The 19,340-nt window shown below is 40.5% G+C and overlaps 1 protein-coding gene across 4 annotated transcripts in view; it reads right to left on the bottom strand.

Moving 5' to 3' along the window:
• Srp54 (signal recognition particle 54) overlaps nt 1–19,340 on the bottom strand; it is a 117,185-nt gene that overhangs the window by 66,475 nt on the left and 31,370 nt on the right. For all 4 annotated transcript variants that reach the window (XM_045154381.1, XM_045154380.1, XM_045154383.1 and 1 more), the window contains exons 11-14: nt 19,228–19,314; nt 2,342–2,415; nt 1,298–1,406; nt 794–964 (exon numbers count right to left, since the gene is read on the bottom strand). In XM_045154381.1, the coding sequence (XP_045010316.1) occupies nt 794–964; nt 1,298–1,406; nt 2,342–2,415; nt 19,228–19,314 (441 nt within the window). The remainder of the gene's footprint in view (nt 1–793; nt 965–1,297; nt 1,407–2,341; nt 2,416–19,227; nt 19,315–19,340) is intronic.

Below are 19,340 nucleotides of genomic sequence, written 5' to 3'. Positions count from 1 at the left end.
AGGACATGTGAGTATGAGACCAGCCTGGAGGTACAGAGTGAATTCCAGGTCATCATGGGTAAGACCATGACTCAAAAAAAAAAAAAAAAAAAAAAACAAAAAAAACCCCACCTACTAAATAAAATGCAAATAAGGCACTAGCTCAATGGATAAAGTGCTAGCCATGTAAACATGAGGACCTGAAGAGTCAAAGCAATGTTAATTTAAATTTTTTGTTTTTTTGAAGTAGGGTTTCATTCTAACTCAGGCTAACCTGGAATTCACTATTGTAGTCTCAGGTTGGCCTGAACTCATGGCAATCCTTTAACGTTTGCTTCCTGAGTGCTGAGATTAAAGGTGCGTACCACTATACCTGGTTAGCTTAATTTTTTTTAATACTTTCTTATATTCTATGAATGTGCTATAATATGCATCCTTAGAAAAGTAAGATCATTAAGGAATTAAAAAAAACCCTATTATTAGGGAGGGAATTACCATGGGATATATTTTATAGTAATGGAAAATGTTAATAAAAATTAAAAAAAAACCTATTATCTTGAATATGGAAACAGATCACTTAATAAATCCTGGTAGTACTTTAATATAACATTAATTCAAAGTTAAGTTTGTTGGTCAGTACTGAAAATGAAACCAAAAGCCTCAGACATGATAGCCCTTACCACTGAGCTAATCCTCAATTTCTATAGCATGAAATTCAGGAGTGGAATCTCCAATACTGGTAATACTCTTTGGTATAATGTGTACTTCAACTTCTTTCAGTCTGTTGACTAAGGATAAGCTGATTTTTTCTTACCTTTGAAAAGTCCTTTGATGCCTCCCATCTTTTTTACCATCTGTGCAAACTTGGTATACTGGGTCAAAAGTTCCTGAACATCTCTTGTTGACACACCAGATCCTCTTGCAACTCTTTGGATTCTTCCTGGTTGCTTACTAAAAACTTTGGCACCATCTGTACTGTCCAGTTCTGTAGGCAAAGGTCAGTAACTTTCACTTACATGCAATCATTCATCACCAGAGCAGTCATATAGGCATAGACAGTACATAGCTTCATAGACATGTACAGTTATATTCAGTTTTATTCTTGAGACAGAGACTCATGTTTCCCCTGTTGGTCTCAAACTTACTATGTAGCTGAAAATGGCACTGAACTTGCCCTCCTCCTGCCTTTGTTCTAACTCTATCTAAAACTAATTTTTTGGTCTAAATTTCCTCCATCTTGTCAAAAAGATGACAATGACACTTTAAACTTGCTGCTATTCAGAAAACCACCCCTAGGTCAAGTAATCCATCTTTTTACCTTGATCATTCATACTATCCATTATTGTCATTAATTTCTTTAGCCTGGCCATTGACTCCTGTTCATTTCCTTTGCTCATAAAATCTGTTCCAAAACCAGGGATCATCCCCTAAAACAGATTTAAACATAAATGATTAATAACTTAGTAATTATTCAGAAGGTCCACATTTAAATACTGAAATACTGGCTTTAATATGAATACTAGCCTGAGTGTTTTTTTTTTTTTTCCCCTGAGGTAGAGTTTCACTCTAGACCAGGTTGACCTGAAATTCACTATGTAGTCTCATGGTGGCCTTGAACTGATGGTGATCCTCCTATATCTGCCTCCTGAGTGTGGGATTAAAGGCGTGTGCCACCACATCAGCCCTAAGTCTTAAAAGATCTACTTTTACCCAAACAACTAAAACAAATATATCAGTTCTTAGAAATTTTAACAAAAAATGAAGTAAAGCCGGGCGTGGTGGCGCACGCCTTTAATCCCAGCACTTAGGAGGAGGCAGAGGTAGGAGGATCACTCTGAGTTCGAGGCCACCCTGAGATTACATAGTGAATTCCAGGTCAGCCTGAGCAAGAGTGAGACCCTACCTCAGAAAAAAAAAAAAGTATATCATATGTATGAAAATGTCATAATGCAACCCATTATTTTATATAATATATGCTAACAACATAAGGCAGGCAGTTCTGTTATTGCCACATCAGCTACTCTCTTTGCAGTATATTAAATTTGTCTTTTCCTTTTCCTCTTTTCCCTCCTTCCCTCTTTCTTTGTTTCTTTCTCTCTCTCTTTCCCTCCCTCCCTCTCTTTTTTTTTTTTTTTTTTTTTGAGGTAGGGTCTTGTGCTAGGCCAGACTGACCTGGAATTCACTATGTAGTCTCAAGGCTGGCCTCAAACTCACAGTGATCCTCCTATTTCATTCTCCTGAGTGCTAGGATTAAAGGTTTGTGCCATCATGCCTGGCCCCAAATTGTTTTTTTTTCCCCCGAAAATAAAATAAACACAAAAAAAGTATAAAGAAAATTTAGAAACATGTAAGGATAACTAACCAAGATCTGACTGAAGGGGCCCATTTTCATGATGTTTTGAAACTGTTCATACATGTCTCGCAATGTAAACTGACCTGAAATACAACATAAATAATTCCAATATATTAGAAAATATACATTTCCATTTAATAAAACTAATACTTTACTTATTCATGCATTTTTTTTGAAGCAGACTTAGAAAATATCCAATTAACAAACACTCACTGTACAGGTGCTACGTGCAAGAAAGGATGAATGCTGTAAGGAACAGGTGCATGAACAGATTCTATCATAGAGTTTGCTATTCTAGAACAGAAGATGGACATAAACACACAAAGTGGAAACTTGTAAGCAAGGCACATAAACCATACCTAGTAAGAAAATTAAAAGGCTTGCTGGGTGTGGTGGCGCATGCCTTTAATCCCAGAACTTTGGAGGCAGAGGTAGAAGGATCATTGAGTTCGAGACTGGCCTGAGATTACATAGCAAATTCCAGGACAGCCTGAGCTACAGCAAAAACCTACTTCAATTGGCCGGGCGTGGTGATGCACGCCTTTAATCCCAGCACTCGGGAGCCAGAGATGGGAGGACTGCTGTGAGTTCAAGGCCACCCTGAGACTACAGAGTGAATTCCAGGTCAGCCTGGGATACATCGAGACCCTACCTCAGAAAACAAAACAACAACAACAACAACAAAAAAAAAACTGCCTCAAGGAAAAAAAAAGGGAAGAGAAGAAAATTAAAAGGCTTGAGCACACTAACAGTTAAAGAGGATGTGGACCATATAGCACTCCCACGTATTGCTGGTAAGAATGAGAACATAAAACAACACAATGTTTTAGAAGATCTGCAATTTCTTATATATATATATATATATATATATATATATCATACACATACACACACACATATTATTGTGAGAGAGAGAGAAAGAGGCAGAGAGAGAGAGAGAGAGAGAGAGAGAGAGAGAGAGAGAGAGAGAGAGAATGGGTGTGCCAGGATCTCCAGCCACTGCAAACAATCTCCAGACGTGTGTGTCCCCTTGTGCATCTGGCTTATGTGGGACCTGGAGAGTGGAACTGGGTCCTTTGGCTTTGCAGGCAACAGCCTTAACTGCTAAGCCATCTCTCCAGCACCTTCTTTCGTTTAAATTATGTATTTATTTGCAAGCAGAGAGAAAGACAGAACAGAGAAAGAGATAGAGAATAGGCACCAGGGCCTCTAGTAGTTGCAAATGGATGCATGCACCACTTTGGGCACATGGCTTTATGTATGTACTGGAAAGTCAAACCCAATTGTTAGGCTTTGCAGACAAGCACCTTAGCTGTTGACCCATCTCTCTAGACCAAGATCTGAAATTTCTTTTCTTTTTTAAAAAAAATTTTATTTATTTGTAAGGAGAGGGAGAGAAAGAGAGAGAAGAAAGATATACAGAGAGAATGGGTACGCCAGAGCCTCCAGCTGCTGCAAATAAACTCCAGATGTATATGTCACTTTGTGTATCTAGCTTTACACAAGTACTAGGAAACTGAACCCAGGTTGTTAGGCTTTGAAGGCAAGCGCCTGAACTGCTGAGCTCTCTCTCCAGCCCAAGATCTGAATTTTTTCTTTTTTTCAAGCTAGGGTCTCACTCTAGCCCAGGCTGACCTGGAATTCACTCTGTAGTCTCAAGGTGGCCTCGAACTCATGTGATCCTCCTTCCTCTGCCTCCCGAGTGCTGGTATTAAATGTGTGTGCCACCATGCCTGGCTTCAAATTTCTTAACAGCTTAGCTACTTTCATGAACAGGGAAATGGAGAGACCATGGATGAAACAATATGTAACAACAAAATGGTATGATGGTGTACACCTTTAATCCCAGCACTCAGGAGGCAGAGGTAGGAGAATCATTGTGAGTTCAAGGCCAGTCTGAGACTACATAGTGAATTCCAGACCAGCTTGGGCTAGAGTGATACTTAGATACATAGTAGTGCAAGGATGATTATAAAGATATGCTGATGGGCATGTGGGAGGATGTATAAATTCAAGACCAGCCAGGTCTACAAAGTGAGATTCTGCTTAAAAAAGCTAAATAGCCAGGCATGGCGGCACATGCCTTTTATCCCAGTCCAAAAAAAAAAGCTAAGCAATGCTGAGTCAAAGAAATGTTGTTAAAAATATGTCTTTGTTTACATGGGTCCTGGGGAATAAAACATGAGTCCTTTGGCTTTGCAGGAAAGCGCCTTAACTGCTAAGCTATCCCTCCAGCCCTCTCTGCCCATTCTGTCTCTCCAGCATGGATTATAAGCACATGCCATCATGCCTAACTTTTAAAATGTGGGTTCTAGGGACTAAATTCAGGTCCTCATGCTTGCAAGGCAAGCACTTTTCTGACAGCTATTTCCCCAACTCATAATGTTCTGTTTCATAATAAGGTGTGGGCTAATATGCATTTGGGGGAAAGAAAAACAAAATCAAATGGAATGGTATCCTTAGGACTTAAGCATTTCACTTTGTGTAAATTAAATTCAATGTAAAAAAGAGAGAGGAACAAGTTTTTAAAAAATGAACATTCTCTATTTACTTCCTAAAGTTAGAACCAGAAAAGGTTACAAGTTTTCAGGTGTTCTGGATTTAAGTGGAAGTAAAACATTTTAAAAGAGGTTAGGAATAGTGGTCACACCTTTAATGCCAGCACTGGGGAGGCTGAGGTAGGAAGATCACTGTGAGTTCAAGACCAGCCTAGGCTATAGGGAGATCCAGCCTCAAAAAAAACATTGAGGGCTGGAGGGATGGCTTAGCGGTTAAGACGTTTGCATGCAAAGCCAAAGGACCCAGGTTCAATTCCCTAGTACCCATGTTAGCCAGATGCACAGGGTGGAACATGCATCTGGAGTTTGTCTGCAGTGGCTAGAAGCCCTGGCATACCCATTCTCTCTCCCTGTTTCGCTGTCAAATAGATAAATAATAGATAATAATAAAAACAATTGAAAGAAAGAGAGAAGAGAAAAATGGAGAGGGGAAGAAAGAGGGAGGGAGAGGAGGAAGTGAGGGGAAGGAAGGGAAAAAGGGAGGGAGGACAGACAGAAGGGAGGAAGGAATGAATGGAGGGAGGAAAAGGGGAGAGAGGACAGAAGGAAGAAAAGAAAAAAAAGAAAAAAGGAAGGAAGGGAGAGAGGCAGGAAGAAAAGAAAAAGGAGGAGGAGGGAGATAAGAAGGAATGAAATAAAGGGAGGAAGGGAAGAAGGATGGAAGAAAGGAATAAAGAAAGACTAAAAGGAACATTACAACCAGCAGCTTAAAATATACTCAATAATGAAAGAGAGGTTAAAGCTCAAATACATATTTTGGTCATTTGTTTATAAAGAAATGACTGGCTGGGCTAGGGGGATGGTCCAGTGGGTAAAGAGCTTGCTACACAAGCATAAAGACCTGAGTTTGAAATTCCAGAACCCACATAAAATGCTGGGCATGGTGGCACCATGCCTGTTATCCCAGCACTGAGGAGGCAGAGACAAGAAATCCTTGGGCCTCACTGGCTAGCTTGTTTAGCCATATAAGGAGCTGTACATTCAGCAAGAGAACCTGTCTAGACAGAATAAAGTGGAGGAAGCCACCAGACGCTGACCTCTGGTCTCCGCACACATACACAGAAGATTCTTCTTAAATAATCACTTAAGATATAACAAAAAATCCACACAATGGGCATCAAGTGAGAACTGAAAATAGAAAAGGCAGGTAACACAGTAAAACATTAGCAACTAAGGAATATGAGAACAATAACTGAGGTGGAAATTATGTGGAGCCTGGTTACCTCAGAAATGAGCAGAGCATTAGGAACAGGACAAAACTGGAAGAGATTTAAGGAGAAACAGTGAGGCAGAAATCAGAAAGTAGACCAATGACACATATCATGCATCTAGGAAGCAGAATATAAAAGCAAAAAAAAAATATATAAAGGTACTGCTTCAAGATAGCAGAAAGAGAAAATTGGGCAACGAAGAACAAACTCAGCCATTCAATAAATATGTACTGGACTGAAGAGATGGCTTAGCACTTAATGCACTTACCTGCAAAACATAACAACCTGAGTTTGATTCCCCAGTACCCATGTAATGCCAGATGCACAAAGTGGCACATATGTTTGGAGTTTGTTTGTAATGGCTAGACACCCTGCTGCACCCATTCTTTCCCTCCCTCCTTCCTTGCAAATAAATATTTATTTATTTATTTATTTAAATTATTTTTTATTTATTTATTTGAGAGCGACAGACACAGAGAGAAAGACAGATAGAGGGAGAGAGAGAGAATGGGCGCGCCAGGGCTTCCAGCCTCTGCAAACGAACTCCAGACGCGTGCGCCCCCTTGTGCGTCTGGCTAACGTGGGACCTGGGGAACCGAGCCTCGAACCGGGGTCCTTAGGCTTCACAGGCAAGCGCTTAACCGCTAGGCCACATCTCCAGCCCGCAAATAAATATTTAAAATACGGGGCTGGAGAGATGGCTTAGCGGTTAAGCGCTTGCCTGTGAAGCCTAAGGACCCTGGTTCAAGGCTCGGTTCCCCAGGACCCACGTTAGCCAGATGCACAAGGGGGGGGCGCATGCATCTGGAGTTCGTTTGCAGTGGCTGGAGGCCCTGGCACGCCCTTTCTCAATCTCTCTCTCTCTGTCACTCTCAAATAAATTAAAAAAAATATTTAAAATAAATAAATATGTACTTAAGACTTCCTATATGCCAGATTCTCAGCAAGGCACTGTGAGCATACAAGATGAAGAACACAGCTATGAAACTTACTTTATCTTCAAGTAGGGAAGAAAGACATCAAATAATTGTAATGAATAACATGGCAACTAATTATAGGGTATAATAGAAATGTGCATCCAAGGCATCTAGTATAAGCCTAGAGATCAGGCTGGACATGTAAGGAGAGCTCTGAAGTATGAGTTAGGCCAGAGGCAGAATAAAGAGAAGATGGGTTTAAAAGACAGGGACTAACAAAAGCAATGGCCTAGGTATGAGACAGCTGAAAGAAGCATGGCTGGCACAGAGACTGCTGAGTAACAGCAGTGCCAACACATGAACTGGAAGACAGGACCAAAGCATGAAATTACTAAAAAGCACTCGAAGGACAATGGGAAGCCAGAAGATGGTTTTAAATAGAGCATTTATGGGATCAGATTTGTATTTCTGAAAGATTTTTTTCCTTTCATAACTCTTTTTTTTTTTTTTTTTTAAATTTTTATTAACATTTTCCATGATTATAAAATATATCCCATGGTAATTCCCTCCCTCCCCACCCCCACACTTTCCCGTTTGAAATTCCATTCTCAATCATATTACCTCCCCATTACAATCATTGTAATTACATATATACAATATCAACCTATTAAGTATCCTCCTCCCTTCCTTTCTCCACCCTTTATGTCTCCTTTTCAACTTACTGGCCTCTGCTACTAAGTATTTTCATTCTCACACAGAAGCCCAGTCATCTGTAGCTAGGATCCCCATATGAGGGAGAACATGTGGCGCTTGGCTTTCTGGGCCTGGGTTACCTGACTTAGTATAATACTTTCCAGGTCCATCCATTTTTCTGCAAATTTCATAACTTCATTTTTCTTTACCGCTGAGTAGAACTCCATTGTATAAATGTACCACATCTTCATTATCCACTCATCTGTTGAGGGACATCTAGGCTGGTTCCATTTCCCAGCTATTATAAATTGAGCAGCAATAAACATGGTTGAGCATGTACTTCTAAGGAAATGAGATGAATCCTTTGGATATATGCCTAGGAGTGCTATAGCTGGGTCATATGGTAGATCAATCTCTAGCTGCTTTAGGAACCTCCACACTGTTTTCCACAATGGCTGGACCAGATTGCATTCCCACCAGCAGTGCAGAAGGGTTCCTTTTTTTCCACATCCCCGCCAACATTTATGATCATTTGTTTTCATGATGGTGGCCAATCTGACAGGAGTGAGATGGAATCTCAATGTAGTTTTAATCTGCATTTCCCTGATGACTAGTGACGTAGAACATTTTTTTAGGTGCTTATATGCCATTCGTATTTCTTCCTTTGAGAACTCTCTATTTAGCTCCTTAGCCCATTTTTTGATTGGCCTGTTTGATTCCTTATTAGATATCTTTTTGAGTTCTTTGTATATCCTAGATATTAATCCTTTATCAGATATATAGCTGGCGAAGATTTTTTCCCATTCTGTAGGTTGCCTCTTTGCTTTTTTCACTGTGTCCTTTGCGGTGCAAAATCTTTGTAATTTCATTAGGTCCCAGTGGTTAATCTGTGGTTTTATTGCCTGAGCAATTGGGGTTGTATTTAGAAAGTCTTTGCCAAGACCAATATGTTGGAGGGTTTCCCCAACTTTTTCCTCTAGCAGTTTCAAAGTTTCCGGTCTGATGTTAAGGTCTTTAATCCATTTGGACTTAATTCTTGTGCATGGCGAGAGAGAAGAATCTATTTTCATCCTTCTGCAGATATTTATCCAGTTTTCAAAACACCATTTGCTGAAGAGGCTGTCTCTTCTCCAATGAGTATTTTTGGCATTTTTATCGAATATCAGGTGGCTATAGCTACTTGGGCTTACATCTGGGTCCTCTATTCTGTTCCACTGATCTACATGTCTGTTTTTGTGCCAGTACCATGCTGTTTTTGTTACTATGGCTCTGTAGTATAGGTTAAAATCAGGTATGGTGATACCACCAGCCTCTTTTTTGTTGCTCAGTATTATTTTAGATATTCGAGGTTTTTTATGATTCCAAATGAATTTTTGGATTGTTTTTTCTATTTCCATGAAGAAAGCCTTTGGAATTTTGATAGGGATTGCATTAAATGTGTAGATTGCTTTAGGTAAGATTGTCATTTTCACTATATTGATTCTTCCAAGCCAGGAACAAGGGATGTTTCTCCACTTTCTAGTGTCTTCTGCAATTTCTCGCTTGAGTGTCTTAAAGTTCTCATTGTATAGATTCTTTACTTCCTTAGTTAGGTTTATTCCAAGGTATTTTATTTTTTTTGATGCAATTGTGAATGGGAGTGATTCTCTGATTTCATCCTCTGTGTGTTTGTTGTTAGCATATATGAAGGCTACTGATTTCTGTGTATTTATTTTGTATCCTGCTACATTGCTGTAGGTTTTGATTAGCTCTAACAGCTTGCTAGTAGAGTCTTTAGGGTCCTTTATGTATAGAATCATGTCATCTGCAAATAATGATAGCTTGATTTCTTCCTTTCCAATTTGTATCCCTTTTATGTGTGTCTCTTGCCTTATTGCTATGGCTAAGACTTCCAAAACTACATTAAATAGAAGTGGAGACAGTGGACACCCTTGTCTTGTTCCTGATTTTAGTGGAAAAGCTTCCAGTTTTTCCCCATTTAGTAATATGTTGGCTGTAGGCTTGTCATAAATAGCCTTTATTATATTGAGATATGTTCCTTCTATTCCCAGTCTCTGTAGGACTTTTATCATGAAGGGATGTTGGATTTTGTCAAATGCTTTCTCTGCATCTAATGAGATGATCATGTGATTTTTGTCCTTCAACCCATTTATGTAATGTATTACATTTATAGATTTGCGTATGTTGAACCATCCCTGCATCTCTGGGATAAAGCCTACTTGGTCAGGGTGAATGATCTTTTTGATATACTCTTGTATTCTGTTTGCCAATATTTTGTTGAGAATTTTTGCATCTATGTTCATGAGGGAGATTGGTCTGTAATTTTCTTTTTTTGTTCTATCTTTGCCTGGTTTTGGTATCAGGGTGATGCTGGCCTCATAGAAGGAGTTTGGTAGGATTCCTTCTTTTTCTATTTCCTGGAAAAGCTTAAGAAGCAATGGTGTTAGCTCTTCCTTAAAAGTCTGGTAAAATTCAGCAGTGAATCCATCCGGGCCTGGGCTTTTTTTAGTTGGGAGATTATTGATAACTGCTCGGATCTCCATGTTTGTTATAGGTCTATTTAAGTGATTAATCTCATTTTGATTTAATTTAGGTAGGTCATATAGATCAAGGAAATCATCCATTTCTTTCAGATTTTCATACTTGGTGGAGTATATGCTTTTATAGTATGTCCCTATAATTTTTTGAATTTCTCTGGAATCTGTTGTGATGTTACCTTGTTCATCTCTGATTTTATTAATTTGTGTCTCTTCTCTCTTTCTTTTGGTCAGATTTGCTAAGGGTTTATCAATCTTGTTTATCCTTTCAAAGAACCAACTCTTTGTTTCATTAATTCTTTGGATTGTTCTTTTTGTTTCTATTTCATTAATTTCTGCCCTAATCTTTATTATTTCTTCCCGTCTACTACTTTTTGGTTTGCCTTGTTCTTCTTTTTCCAAGGCTTTAAGACGAAGCATTAGGTCGTTTACTTGCGACCTTTCTAATTTCTTAATATAGGCACTTAAGGCTATAAATTTACCTCTTAGAACTGCCTTCATTGTGTCCCAGAGATTTTGGTATGTTGTGTTCTCATTATCATTTGACTCTATAAATTTTTTGATTTCCTTTTTGATTTCTTCATTGACCCACTCATCATTTAGTAGTGTATTGTTTAGCTTCCATGATTTTGTGTATGCTCTATAGCCTTTCTTGCTACTGATTTGTAGTTTAATTCCATTGTGGTCAGATAGAATGCAAGGAATTATTTCAATTTTCCTGAATTTGTTAAGATTTGCTTTGTGTCCTAATATATGGTCTATTTTAGAGAATGTTCCATGTGCTGCTGAAAAGAATGTATATTCTGCAGCCTTTGGATGAAATGTCCTGTATATATCTGTTAGGTCCATATCTTCTATGACCTCATTTAGTCCAGATGCCTCTCTGTTTATTCTTTCCCTGGATGACCTGTCAATTGATGAGAGTGGGGTGTTAAAGTCACCCACCACCACCGTGTTTGGTGTTATCTGTGACCTTAGTTCTAATAGTGTTTGTTTGACGAATTTGGGAGCCCCCATGTTAGGTGCATATATGTTTAGGATTGTAATGTCCTCCTGTTGGAGTGTGCCCTTAATCAATATAAAGTGACCTTCCTTATCTTTTTTGACTAACTTCGGACTAAAGTCCACCCTGTCTGATATTAGGATAGCAACCCCTGCTTGTTTTCTAGGCCCATTTGCTTGAAACACCGTCTTCCAACCTTTCACCCTAAGATAATGTCTATCCTTTGTAGAAAGGTGAGTTTCTTGAAGACAACAAATTGTAGGATCCTGCTTTTTAACCCAGTCTGCAAATCTATGTCTTTTCGTTGGGGCATTGAGACCGTTGATATTAAGAGATATTATTGAAATGTGTGTATTTATGTTTGCCATTTTTGTGTGTGTGTGTGTGTGTTACTGGTTCTACCTGTGCTCTCTTCTGTTAACTGGTATTTGAGTATGGCTGGTTTTTTCTAGGTTCCTTATATGTGTGCTTTTCCTTTTGTTCAGCATGGAGGATTCTATCAAGTATTTTCTGTAGAGCTGGTTTTGTCTTCAGATATTCCTTTAACCTGCTTTTGTCATGGAATGTCTTTATTTCTCCATCTATTTGGATGGATAACTTTGCAGGATAAAGTAACCTTGGTTGACAGTTGTTATCTTTCAGAACTTGGAATATATCACTCCAGGCCCTTCTGGCTTTAAAAGTTTGTGTTGAATAATCTGCTATAATCCTGATGGGCTTGCTTTTGTAGGTAACTTGATTTTTCTCTCTAACTGCTTTCAATATTTTTTCTTTGGTTTGTGTGTTTGGAAGTTTGAGTATAATGTGGCGAGGAGAGTTTCTTTCTGGGTTTTGTCTGGCTGGGGTTCTAAAGGCTTCCTGTATCTGTATTGGCACCTCTTTCCCAATTTGGGGAAAATTTTCCTCTATGATTTTGTTGAAGATGCCTACTATGCCTCTGGAGTGGAATTCTTCTCCTTCTACTATGCCCTGAATTCTTATATTGGATCTTTTCATAGTGTCCCGAATATCTTGAAATTCCCACTCATACTTTTCTATAAGTTTGTTTTTCTCTTTGTTGGACTGCATTAGGTCTGCCACCTGATCTTCTAGCTTAGATATTCTGTCCTCTCCCTCATCCATCCTACTGGTGAGATTTTCTACAGAGTTTTTTATTTCATTAACTGTGTTCTTCATTGCTAGTAATTCTGACTGGTTTTTCTTTATTATTTCTATTTCTCTATTTATGTCTTGTATTGCCTTCTTTATTTCATTAAATTGGTGTCCTGCCTCTTCTTTGATTCCTTTGATTTCCTCTTTGATTTCCTCTTTGATTTCTTCTTTGATTGTTTTCATGTGTTCTTTGACCTCTTTGAACATATTTATAATTATTCTTTTGAACTCTTTCTCAGGCATTTCCTCTAACTCTTTCTCACTGGAGGACATTTCTGATGCATTAATACTTTTAGGTAGATTTATATCGTCTTGCTTTTTAGTGTTTCTTGTGTTATAATGTATATATTTTTGCATCTTGGATTAAGTTAATGCTTGGATTTTCTAGCTAGCTGTGTATTCTTAGCTGTATCAATTGATTTGGTGTAAAATATTTTCAGGGTAGGACCTTAAGGTATTAGGTGTGGCTCTTAAGACTCTCAGAGTATCTACAAAGATGTTCTTAGGGGTTGAGTTTCCCTGCTATAGGAGTATTCAAGCAGGCTGAGTGGAATAATATACTGGTAGATTCTAAAATTTAGCTAAACACTGTACCCATTCCATCAAAAACAGCCCCGAGTATGTATGCAAGAGTAGTTATTATCATGACCAGATCCTCTATCAACAAAGAGGTTTAGATTTCTGGTCTGTTGAGGTATCCAAGTCAGCTTGTGACCAGGTGAGACCCTTCCCTGGTGCAATCCCAGTTACCTTGGGTGATTGTGGTCTCAGTCAAGTTGCTGCCTGGGTCGTCGGGTTGCTGTTCTGATTTCTGGAGCTGGGCACTTGCTTTTCCTACGGGGCAAACTGAGTCGCTGCCGCCGCCTCTGCAGCTGTTGTAGATGTCACCGCCGGAGCCCCCACCACTGCTGAAGCTGCCGTTGTCGTGTCCACCGCTGCTGCTCACCCCGAAGCCGCTGCTCTCCTGGGTCCGCTGCTGCTGGGGCCACTGGTACCGGTGCTGGAGCCGCTGAAGTTGCTGCCAAATTCTGCTCCTGCTTGGGTCCCGCCGTCAGCCCAAGTTGGCGTGGCCGGGTCTCGGGCCGCTGCTGTGTTCGCTGGAGCTGGGTTCAGGCGGCAGGGGAGGGGAGGGAGCCGCGGCTGTTCTGGTTGTATCGTGTGCTTTTACCTCGCGGTCTGCTCCTCCCTCCGTTGCTCGCTGCCGCTCTCCCCTCACGTTTCCCGAGTTGCGGAGAGCGCGGTGTGAGGGGAAATTCCCGCACCTGGCTTGTCCTGCGGCTCGAGCCAAGAGTCCGGCGGTTTTCTGCCGCTCCGCGGTTGCGGCGGGTAGCTGAGCCGCCCCGGGCCGCTGTTCCCGCCTGTGCAGGCTCCGGATGCTCTATAACTCTTCCACTTCTCCGCTGCCGCCTCAACTTCCTATACACCTCACTTTTTAGTAAAAGTGTGTATTTTGCTGAGTTTTTTTTGGTCTTCCCCCCCCAGGCTATTTTGGCGTGGTACCTACGCCGCCATCTTAACCGGAAGTCCTCCTTTCATAACTTTTTAAATAGTTTATTTTTATTTATTTGGGAGATACAGACACAGACAGAAAGAGGCAAGTAGAGAATAAATGGGTGCACCAGGGCCTTCAGCCACTGTAAACAAACTCCAGATGTGTATGTCCCATTGTGCATCTGGCTTACACAGGTACTTGGGAATTGAACTTAGGTCCTTAAGCTTTGCAGGCAAGCACCTTAACCACTGAGCCATCTCTTCACCCCTGAACATTTTTTTCCTAAAGAATAAACAGATCAAGTTGGGCGTGGTGGCATAAGCCTTTAATCTCAGCACTTGGGAGGCAGAGGTAGGAGGATCGCCATCGCTGTGAGTTCAAGGCCACCCTGAGATTACATAGTGAATTCCAGGTCAACCTGGGCTACAATGAAACGCTACCTCAGAGGAAAAATAATAAACAGATCAGACAGCCGTGAATGCACAAACATGTAACCCTAAAGGCTGAAACAGGAGGATCTCAAGCTCAAAGCTCCAGGACAGTGAACTTGCAACACAAAATAAATAAATAAATAGCCAGATCAAGTAGGCAGAGTCCAGGAAGATAGACGTTAATAAATCCAGGTAGGTTATATATACTATATTTTAAGACTTAGAATAAGCAATCAAGTTAAGAGTTATTAAACTAACATTGCAGGGCAGATGAAGAAACAGGATAGAAATGAAGCCAGTTGCACATAGTGGTGCATGCCTTTAATCCCAGCACTGGCAGGGGCAGGGGCACAGGTAGAGGCAGGAGGATCATGTAAATTCAAGGCCAGCCTGAGACTACACAGTGAATTCCAAGTCAGCTTGGGCTACAGGAAACCCTACCTCAAAAAAAAAAAAAAAGTGAAACCATTATGACTAGTTGAGTGATGGAGTAAGAGGAAGGCAGAATGAGGAAGAAATAAAAAATTAGGGCTGAGGGTGTAGCTCAGCGACAGTGTGTGTGCCTAGCATATATGTACACAGTTCTGGATTCAATGGCCAGCAGCAGGGTGTAGAGTAAAACCAATAAACAACACTCCAATTTCTGACTCTGAGCACAAGGCAAATGATGTTAACATTTCATAATGTGGTGGGGTGGGAAGATAAGGTGTCTATGAAAGAATGGTCAAGTAAACACATAGAAGAGGAAGTGTGAAGGCCTAAGTGAGGTCAGGGGAGTAAGGAAAGGTGGAGGGAAGGCTAATCACAATCTAATAGGATATAAGTAATTCATATGGAAATCTACTTTTTTGGACAATGGAACACACAGGAGCCATAGAGTGTTACTAGAAAATTTTCAGTACCAGGGATGGTATACCTTGCAGGAAGTTGTTGGCCAGGGTGGTCCCTGATAATCCCAAAACATTACAGGCCTTTGCTGAGGCCATTGGTTTCCCACCAGGAATAGATGGTAAGACCCTATTGCTGAAGACTGCACATATTTGGGCTGCAAGGTCAGGGAAAAATTCTACTAGAACTGAGCTGAAAATCTCCTCCATGTAGACCAGCTGACAGAAAGCTGGAAAAAGCCATGTTACATACGGTTTAATGGGAGAGAGCGAAATTACCAGTGAAGATACCCAACAGCGGACACTGCAAGCCTTATATTTGCCAACCAGGCCAAATGAGCCAACGAGTGCAATAGTGGCACGTCTGTCATGGTGGAAACCAACTGCCCCTAATTTGACTGGAGGCCTGCTCCATGGGAGGGAATATGTCCCTGATACTGAAAACCTACAGCAGGGGTAGTCATGAGCCCTAGGGGTGTAACGTCTGCTGGTGTTCATTTACTATGGTCATCAAACTGGCCAGTAAGCACTTCTCTTAATGTTCACACCCATATATTAATGCTACTCTCACTTTTGGTCCGAGAAGCTTCTCTTTTCAGATGGCAGTGACCTTGAAATGACTCAGAAGGCACCATGGTGCTGAGAAGTGACAGAGGAGTGCTCAGCACTGAAACATCTCTCTCACACCTTCCATGGCTCAGGGTCTAATGCGGAAGAGGTGGCAGAAAGAATGTAAGAGCCAAAGGAAGGGTAGGACTCCTTATATATAACATGCTCCTCCAAACACCAAATGGCCTGGATATCCATGACCTCACAGTGCCTGGCACTACCTACACAAAACCATCATAACAGGAGAAAAAGATCATGACATCAAAATAAAAGAGACTGATTGAGAGGGGGACAGGATATGATGGAGAGTCAAATTTCAAAGGGGAAGTGGGGGGGGAGGGAGGAAATCACCATGGGATATGGTTTACAATCAAGGAAGTTGTCAATAAAAATAAATACATAAATAAATAGAAGAGGAAGTATGAAGCACCACACCAAGAGCACACCAAGAACCCTTTCAATACCACCAATACTTAAGACAAACATACCTGACAAGATGAGCAAAAAAGGAACAAGAATAATATGCAGGGATGGAGGGATGGTTCAGTGGCTAAGGTGCTTGCCTACAAGGCCTAACAGCCTGGGTTTGAGTCTCCAGGACCCATGTAAATCAGATGCACAAGGGGGCACATGCATTTGGAGTTTGCAGTGGCTAGAGGCCCTGAAGTGCCCATTCTCTTCCTCTCTCTGCCTTTTTTCTGTTTCTCAAGTAAACAAAAAATATTATTTTATATATACATATATACGCAACCACAAAAATTAACAAAAAACTGTTAAAAAAAAAACTGATATGGTCATTAATAGCATGTATTGAGCATTTATGATGGCATTTCATATACATCTTTTATCCCCAGTGTCTGGAGGCCCCGGTACTCCCATTCTTTGTCTTTGCATGCAAATAAATAAATTATTCTTTTAAAAAATATTTTATTTTATTTATTTGACAGAGAAAGAGGGAAAGAATATGGGTGCTCCAGCCATTGCAAATGAACTCCAGATGATTGGGATTCTGTGTGAGAAGGAAAAATCTCAGTAGCAGAGGCCAGTAAGTTAAAAAGGAGATATAAAGGGAAAAGAAAGGAAGGGAGGAGGGTACTTAATAGGTTGGTATTGTGTATATGTAAGTAGAATGATTGAGATGGGGAGGGGATATGGAGAATTGAATTTCAAAGGGGAAAGGGTGGGGAGGGTATTACCATGGGATACTTTTTTATAATCATGGAAAATGTTAATAAAAGTTGAGGGAAAAAAAAAAAAAACTGACTCCAAGTCAAGAAATACCCATAAAAAAGAAAGAAAGAAAGAAAGAAAGAAAGAAAGAAAGAAAGAAAGAAAGAAAGAAAGAAAGAAAGACCCATCATAGCTGAACGTGGTGGCGCATGCCTTTAATCCCAGCACTCAGGAGGCAGAGGTAGGAGGTTCACTGTAAGTTTAGAAAAAAAAACCAAACTATTTTATTTTATTTATTTGACAGAGAAGGAGCGAGAGAATATGGGCGCTCCAGCCACTGCAAATGAACTCCAGATGTGTGCACCCCCTTGTGCATCTGGCTAACATGGGTCCTGGGGAATCAAACCTGGGTCCTTTGGCTTTGCAGGCAAATGCCTTAATTGCTAAGCCATCCCTCCAGCCCTAAAATATTCTTCTGAAAAAAGAACTTGAGCTCTTAAAAAACAGTGAGATACTTCTGAGTTCTAGGAGTGGTCTTTCATTTAACTAAAAAGAGCATATGTGTGTGTATTACCTTCACCCTTTAAATTTTTCTTTTGCATATATCTAACTATATCTGTGTATGTGTGCTCACAATTTAGAAGAAAACAGATTAGAAAGGTACATGCTGCCCTTTCAATTTAGAAGAAAACAGATTAGAAAGGTACATGCTGCCCTTCTAGTCATAGGGGGGTATGCTTTTACTCTCAGAAGATTGCTGCAAGTCTGAGGCCAAACAGGTCTATATAATGAGTCCAGACCAGCTGGGGCTATACAGGAAGATCCTGACCCCAAACCAATAAGTCAAACAGCATATTCTACCTTACTTTTCCCGTTTTTTTTTTTTTTTTTTTTTTTTTTGGCTGAGGTAGGGTCTCACTCTAGCCCAGGCTGACCTGGAACTCACTATGTAGTCTCAGGGTGACTTTGAACTCATGGTAATCCTCCTAGCTCTCTCCCTCTCAAGTGCTGGGATTAAAGGCATGAGTCACCACACCTGGCTTTCCCCCCCATTTTTTTTTTTCAAGAACATAGTGAAAGCTTCTATTTTAACATTCAGGTGATTATAAGAAAATAAACACACATATTGGTAACTGCTCAAATGTCAGAGAATCAAAATGATTTATGAGTTGGGGAGATGGCTCAGTGGTTAAAGGCACTTGCTTACAAATCCTGCTGGTCTGGGCTCAACTTCTAGTATACACATAAAGCTAGTGGTACATGCAACTAGAGTTTCTAGTTTCTTTGCAACAGCAAGAAGTCCTGGCTGCCCACTCCCTCTTAATCTGCTTGCAAATAAATAAATAAAAATATTTTACAGCCAAGTATGATGGCAGCATTTGGGAGGCAGAGTTAGGAGGATCACGGTGAATTCGAAGCCATCCTGAGACTACATAGTGAATTTCAGGTCAGTCTGGACTAGAGTGAGTCCCTAACTTGAGAAACTTTTTTTTTTTTTTAACAAATGATTTGGCTATAAATCATGTAAAATAATGTATTTGAAGCTGGGCATGGTGGCGCACGCCTTTAATCCCAACATTGGGGAGGCAGAGGTAGGAGGAACATCCTGAGTTCGAGGCTACCTTGAAACTACATAGTTAATTCAGGTCAGCCTGAGCCAGAGTGAGACCCTACCTTAAAAAAAAAAAAAAAAGTATTTGAAGAACTGACTCATGGTAGATTTTACTGTCAAAGGCCAGTCGGTTAAGCAGTGAATTCAAGGATAGCCTGCATTATGTAATGAGATGCTGGCTCAAAAAACCAAGGCTAAGCCGGGCATGGTAGCAAATGCCTTTAATCTCAGTACTTGAGAGGCAGAGGTAGGAGGACTGCTGTGAGGTTCAAGGCCACCCTGAGACTACCTAGTGAATTCAGGTCAGCCTGGGCTAGAGGAGACACTACCTCAAAAAAACAAAAAACAAACAAAAGGCTGGGCATGGTGGCGCATAGCTTTAATCCCAGCACTTAGGAGGCAGAGGATTGCTGTGAATTCAAGGTCACTTTGAGACTGGTCAGCATGGGCTAGAGTGAGACCCTACCTTGAAAAACCAAGGGAAAAAAAACCCCAAGCGCTGGGGATATAGTTTAGTGGTAGAGTGTTCACCTGGACACACAAAGCCCTGGGTTCAATCCCCAGCACTGCAAAACAAAAATAAGTCAAAAACATCTAAGCACAAGTGTTTGCCACTCACATACCGTGTTTCAGCTTCTCTATAAGTGCTTCATTGTCATCCAGCTTCAGCTCATTGACTTTGTCTATCAGTCCTTCAATATCCCCCATACCTGTAAGACCCAAAAAGGAAAATGAA

The sequence above is a fragment of the Jaculus jaculus genome, chromosome 7 (assembly GCF_020740685.1).
Source record: "Jaculus jaculus isolate mJacJac1 chromosome 7, mJacJac1.mat.Y.cur, whole genome shotgun sequence".
NCBI lineage: Eukaryota > Metazoa > Chordata > Mammalia > Rodentia > Dipodidae > Jaculus > Jaculus jaculus.
Note: the sequence above shows the minus strand (reverse complement) of the source record. Positions and strands in the feature narration are given on the sequence as shown.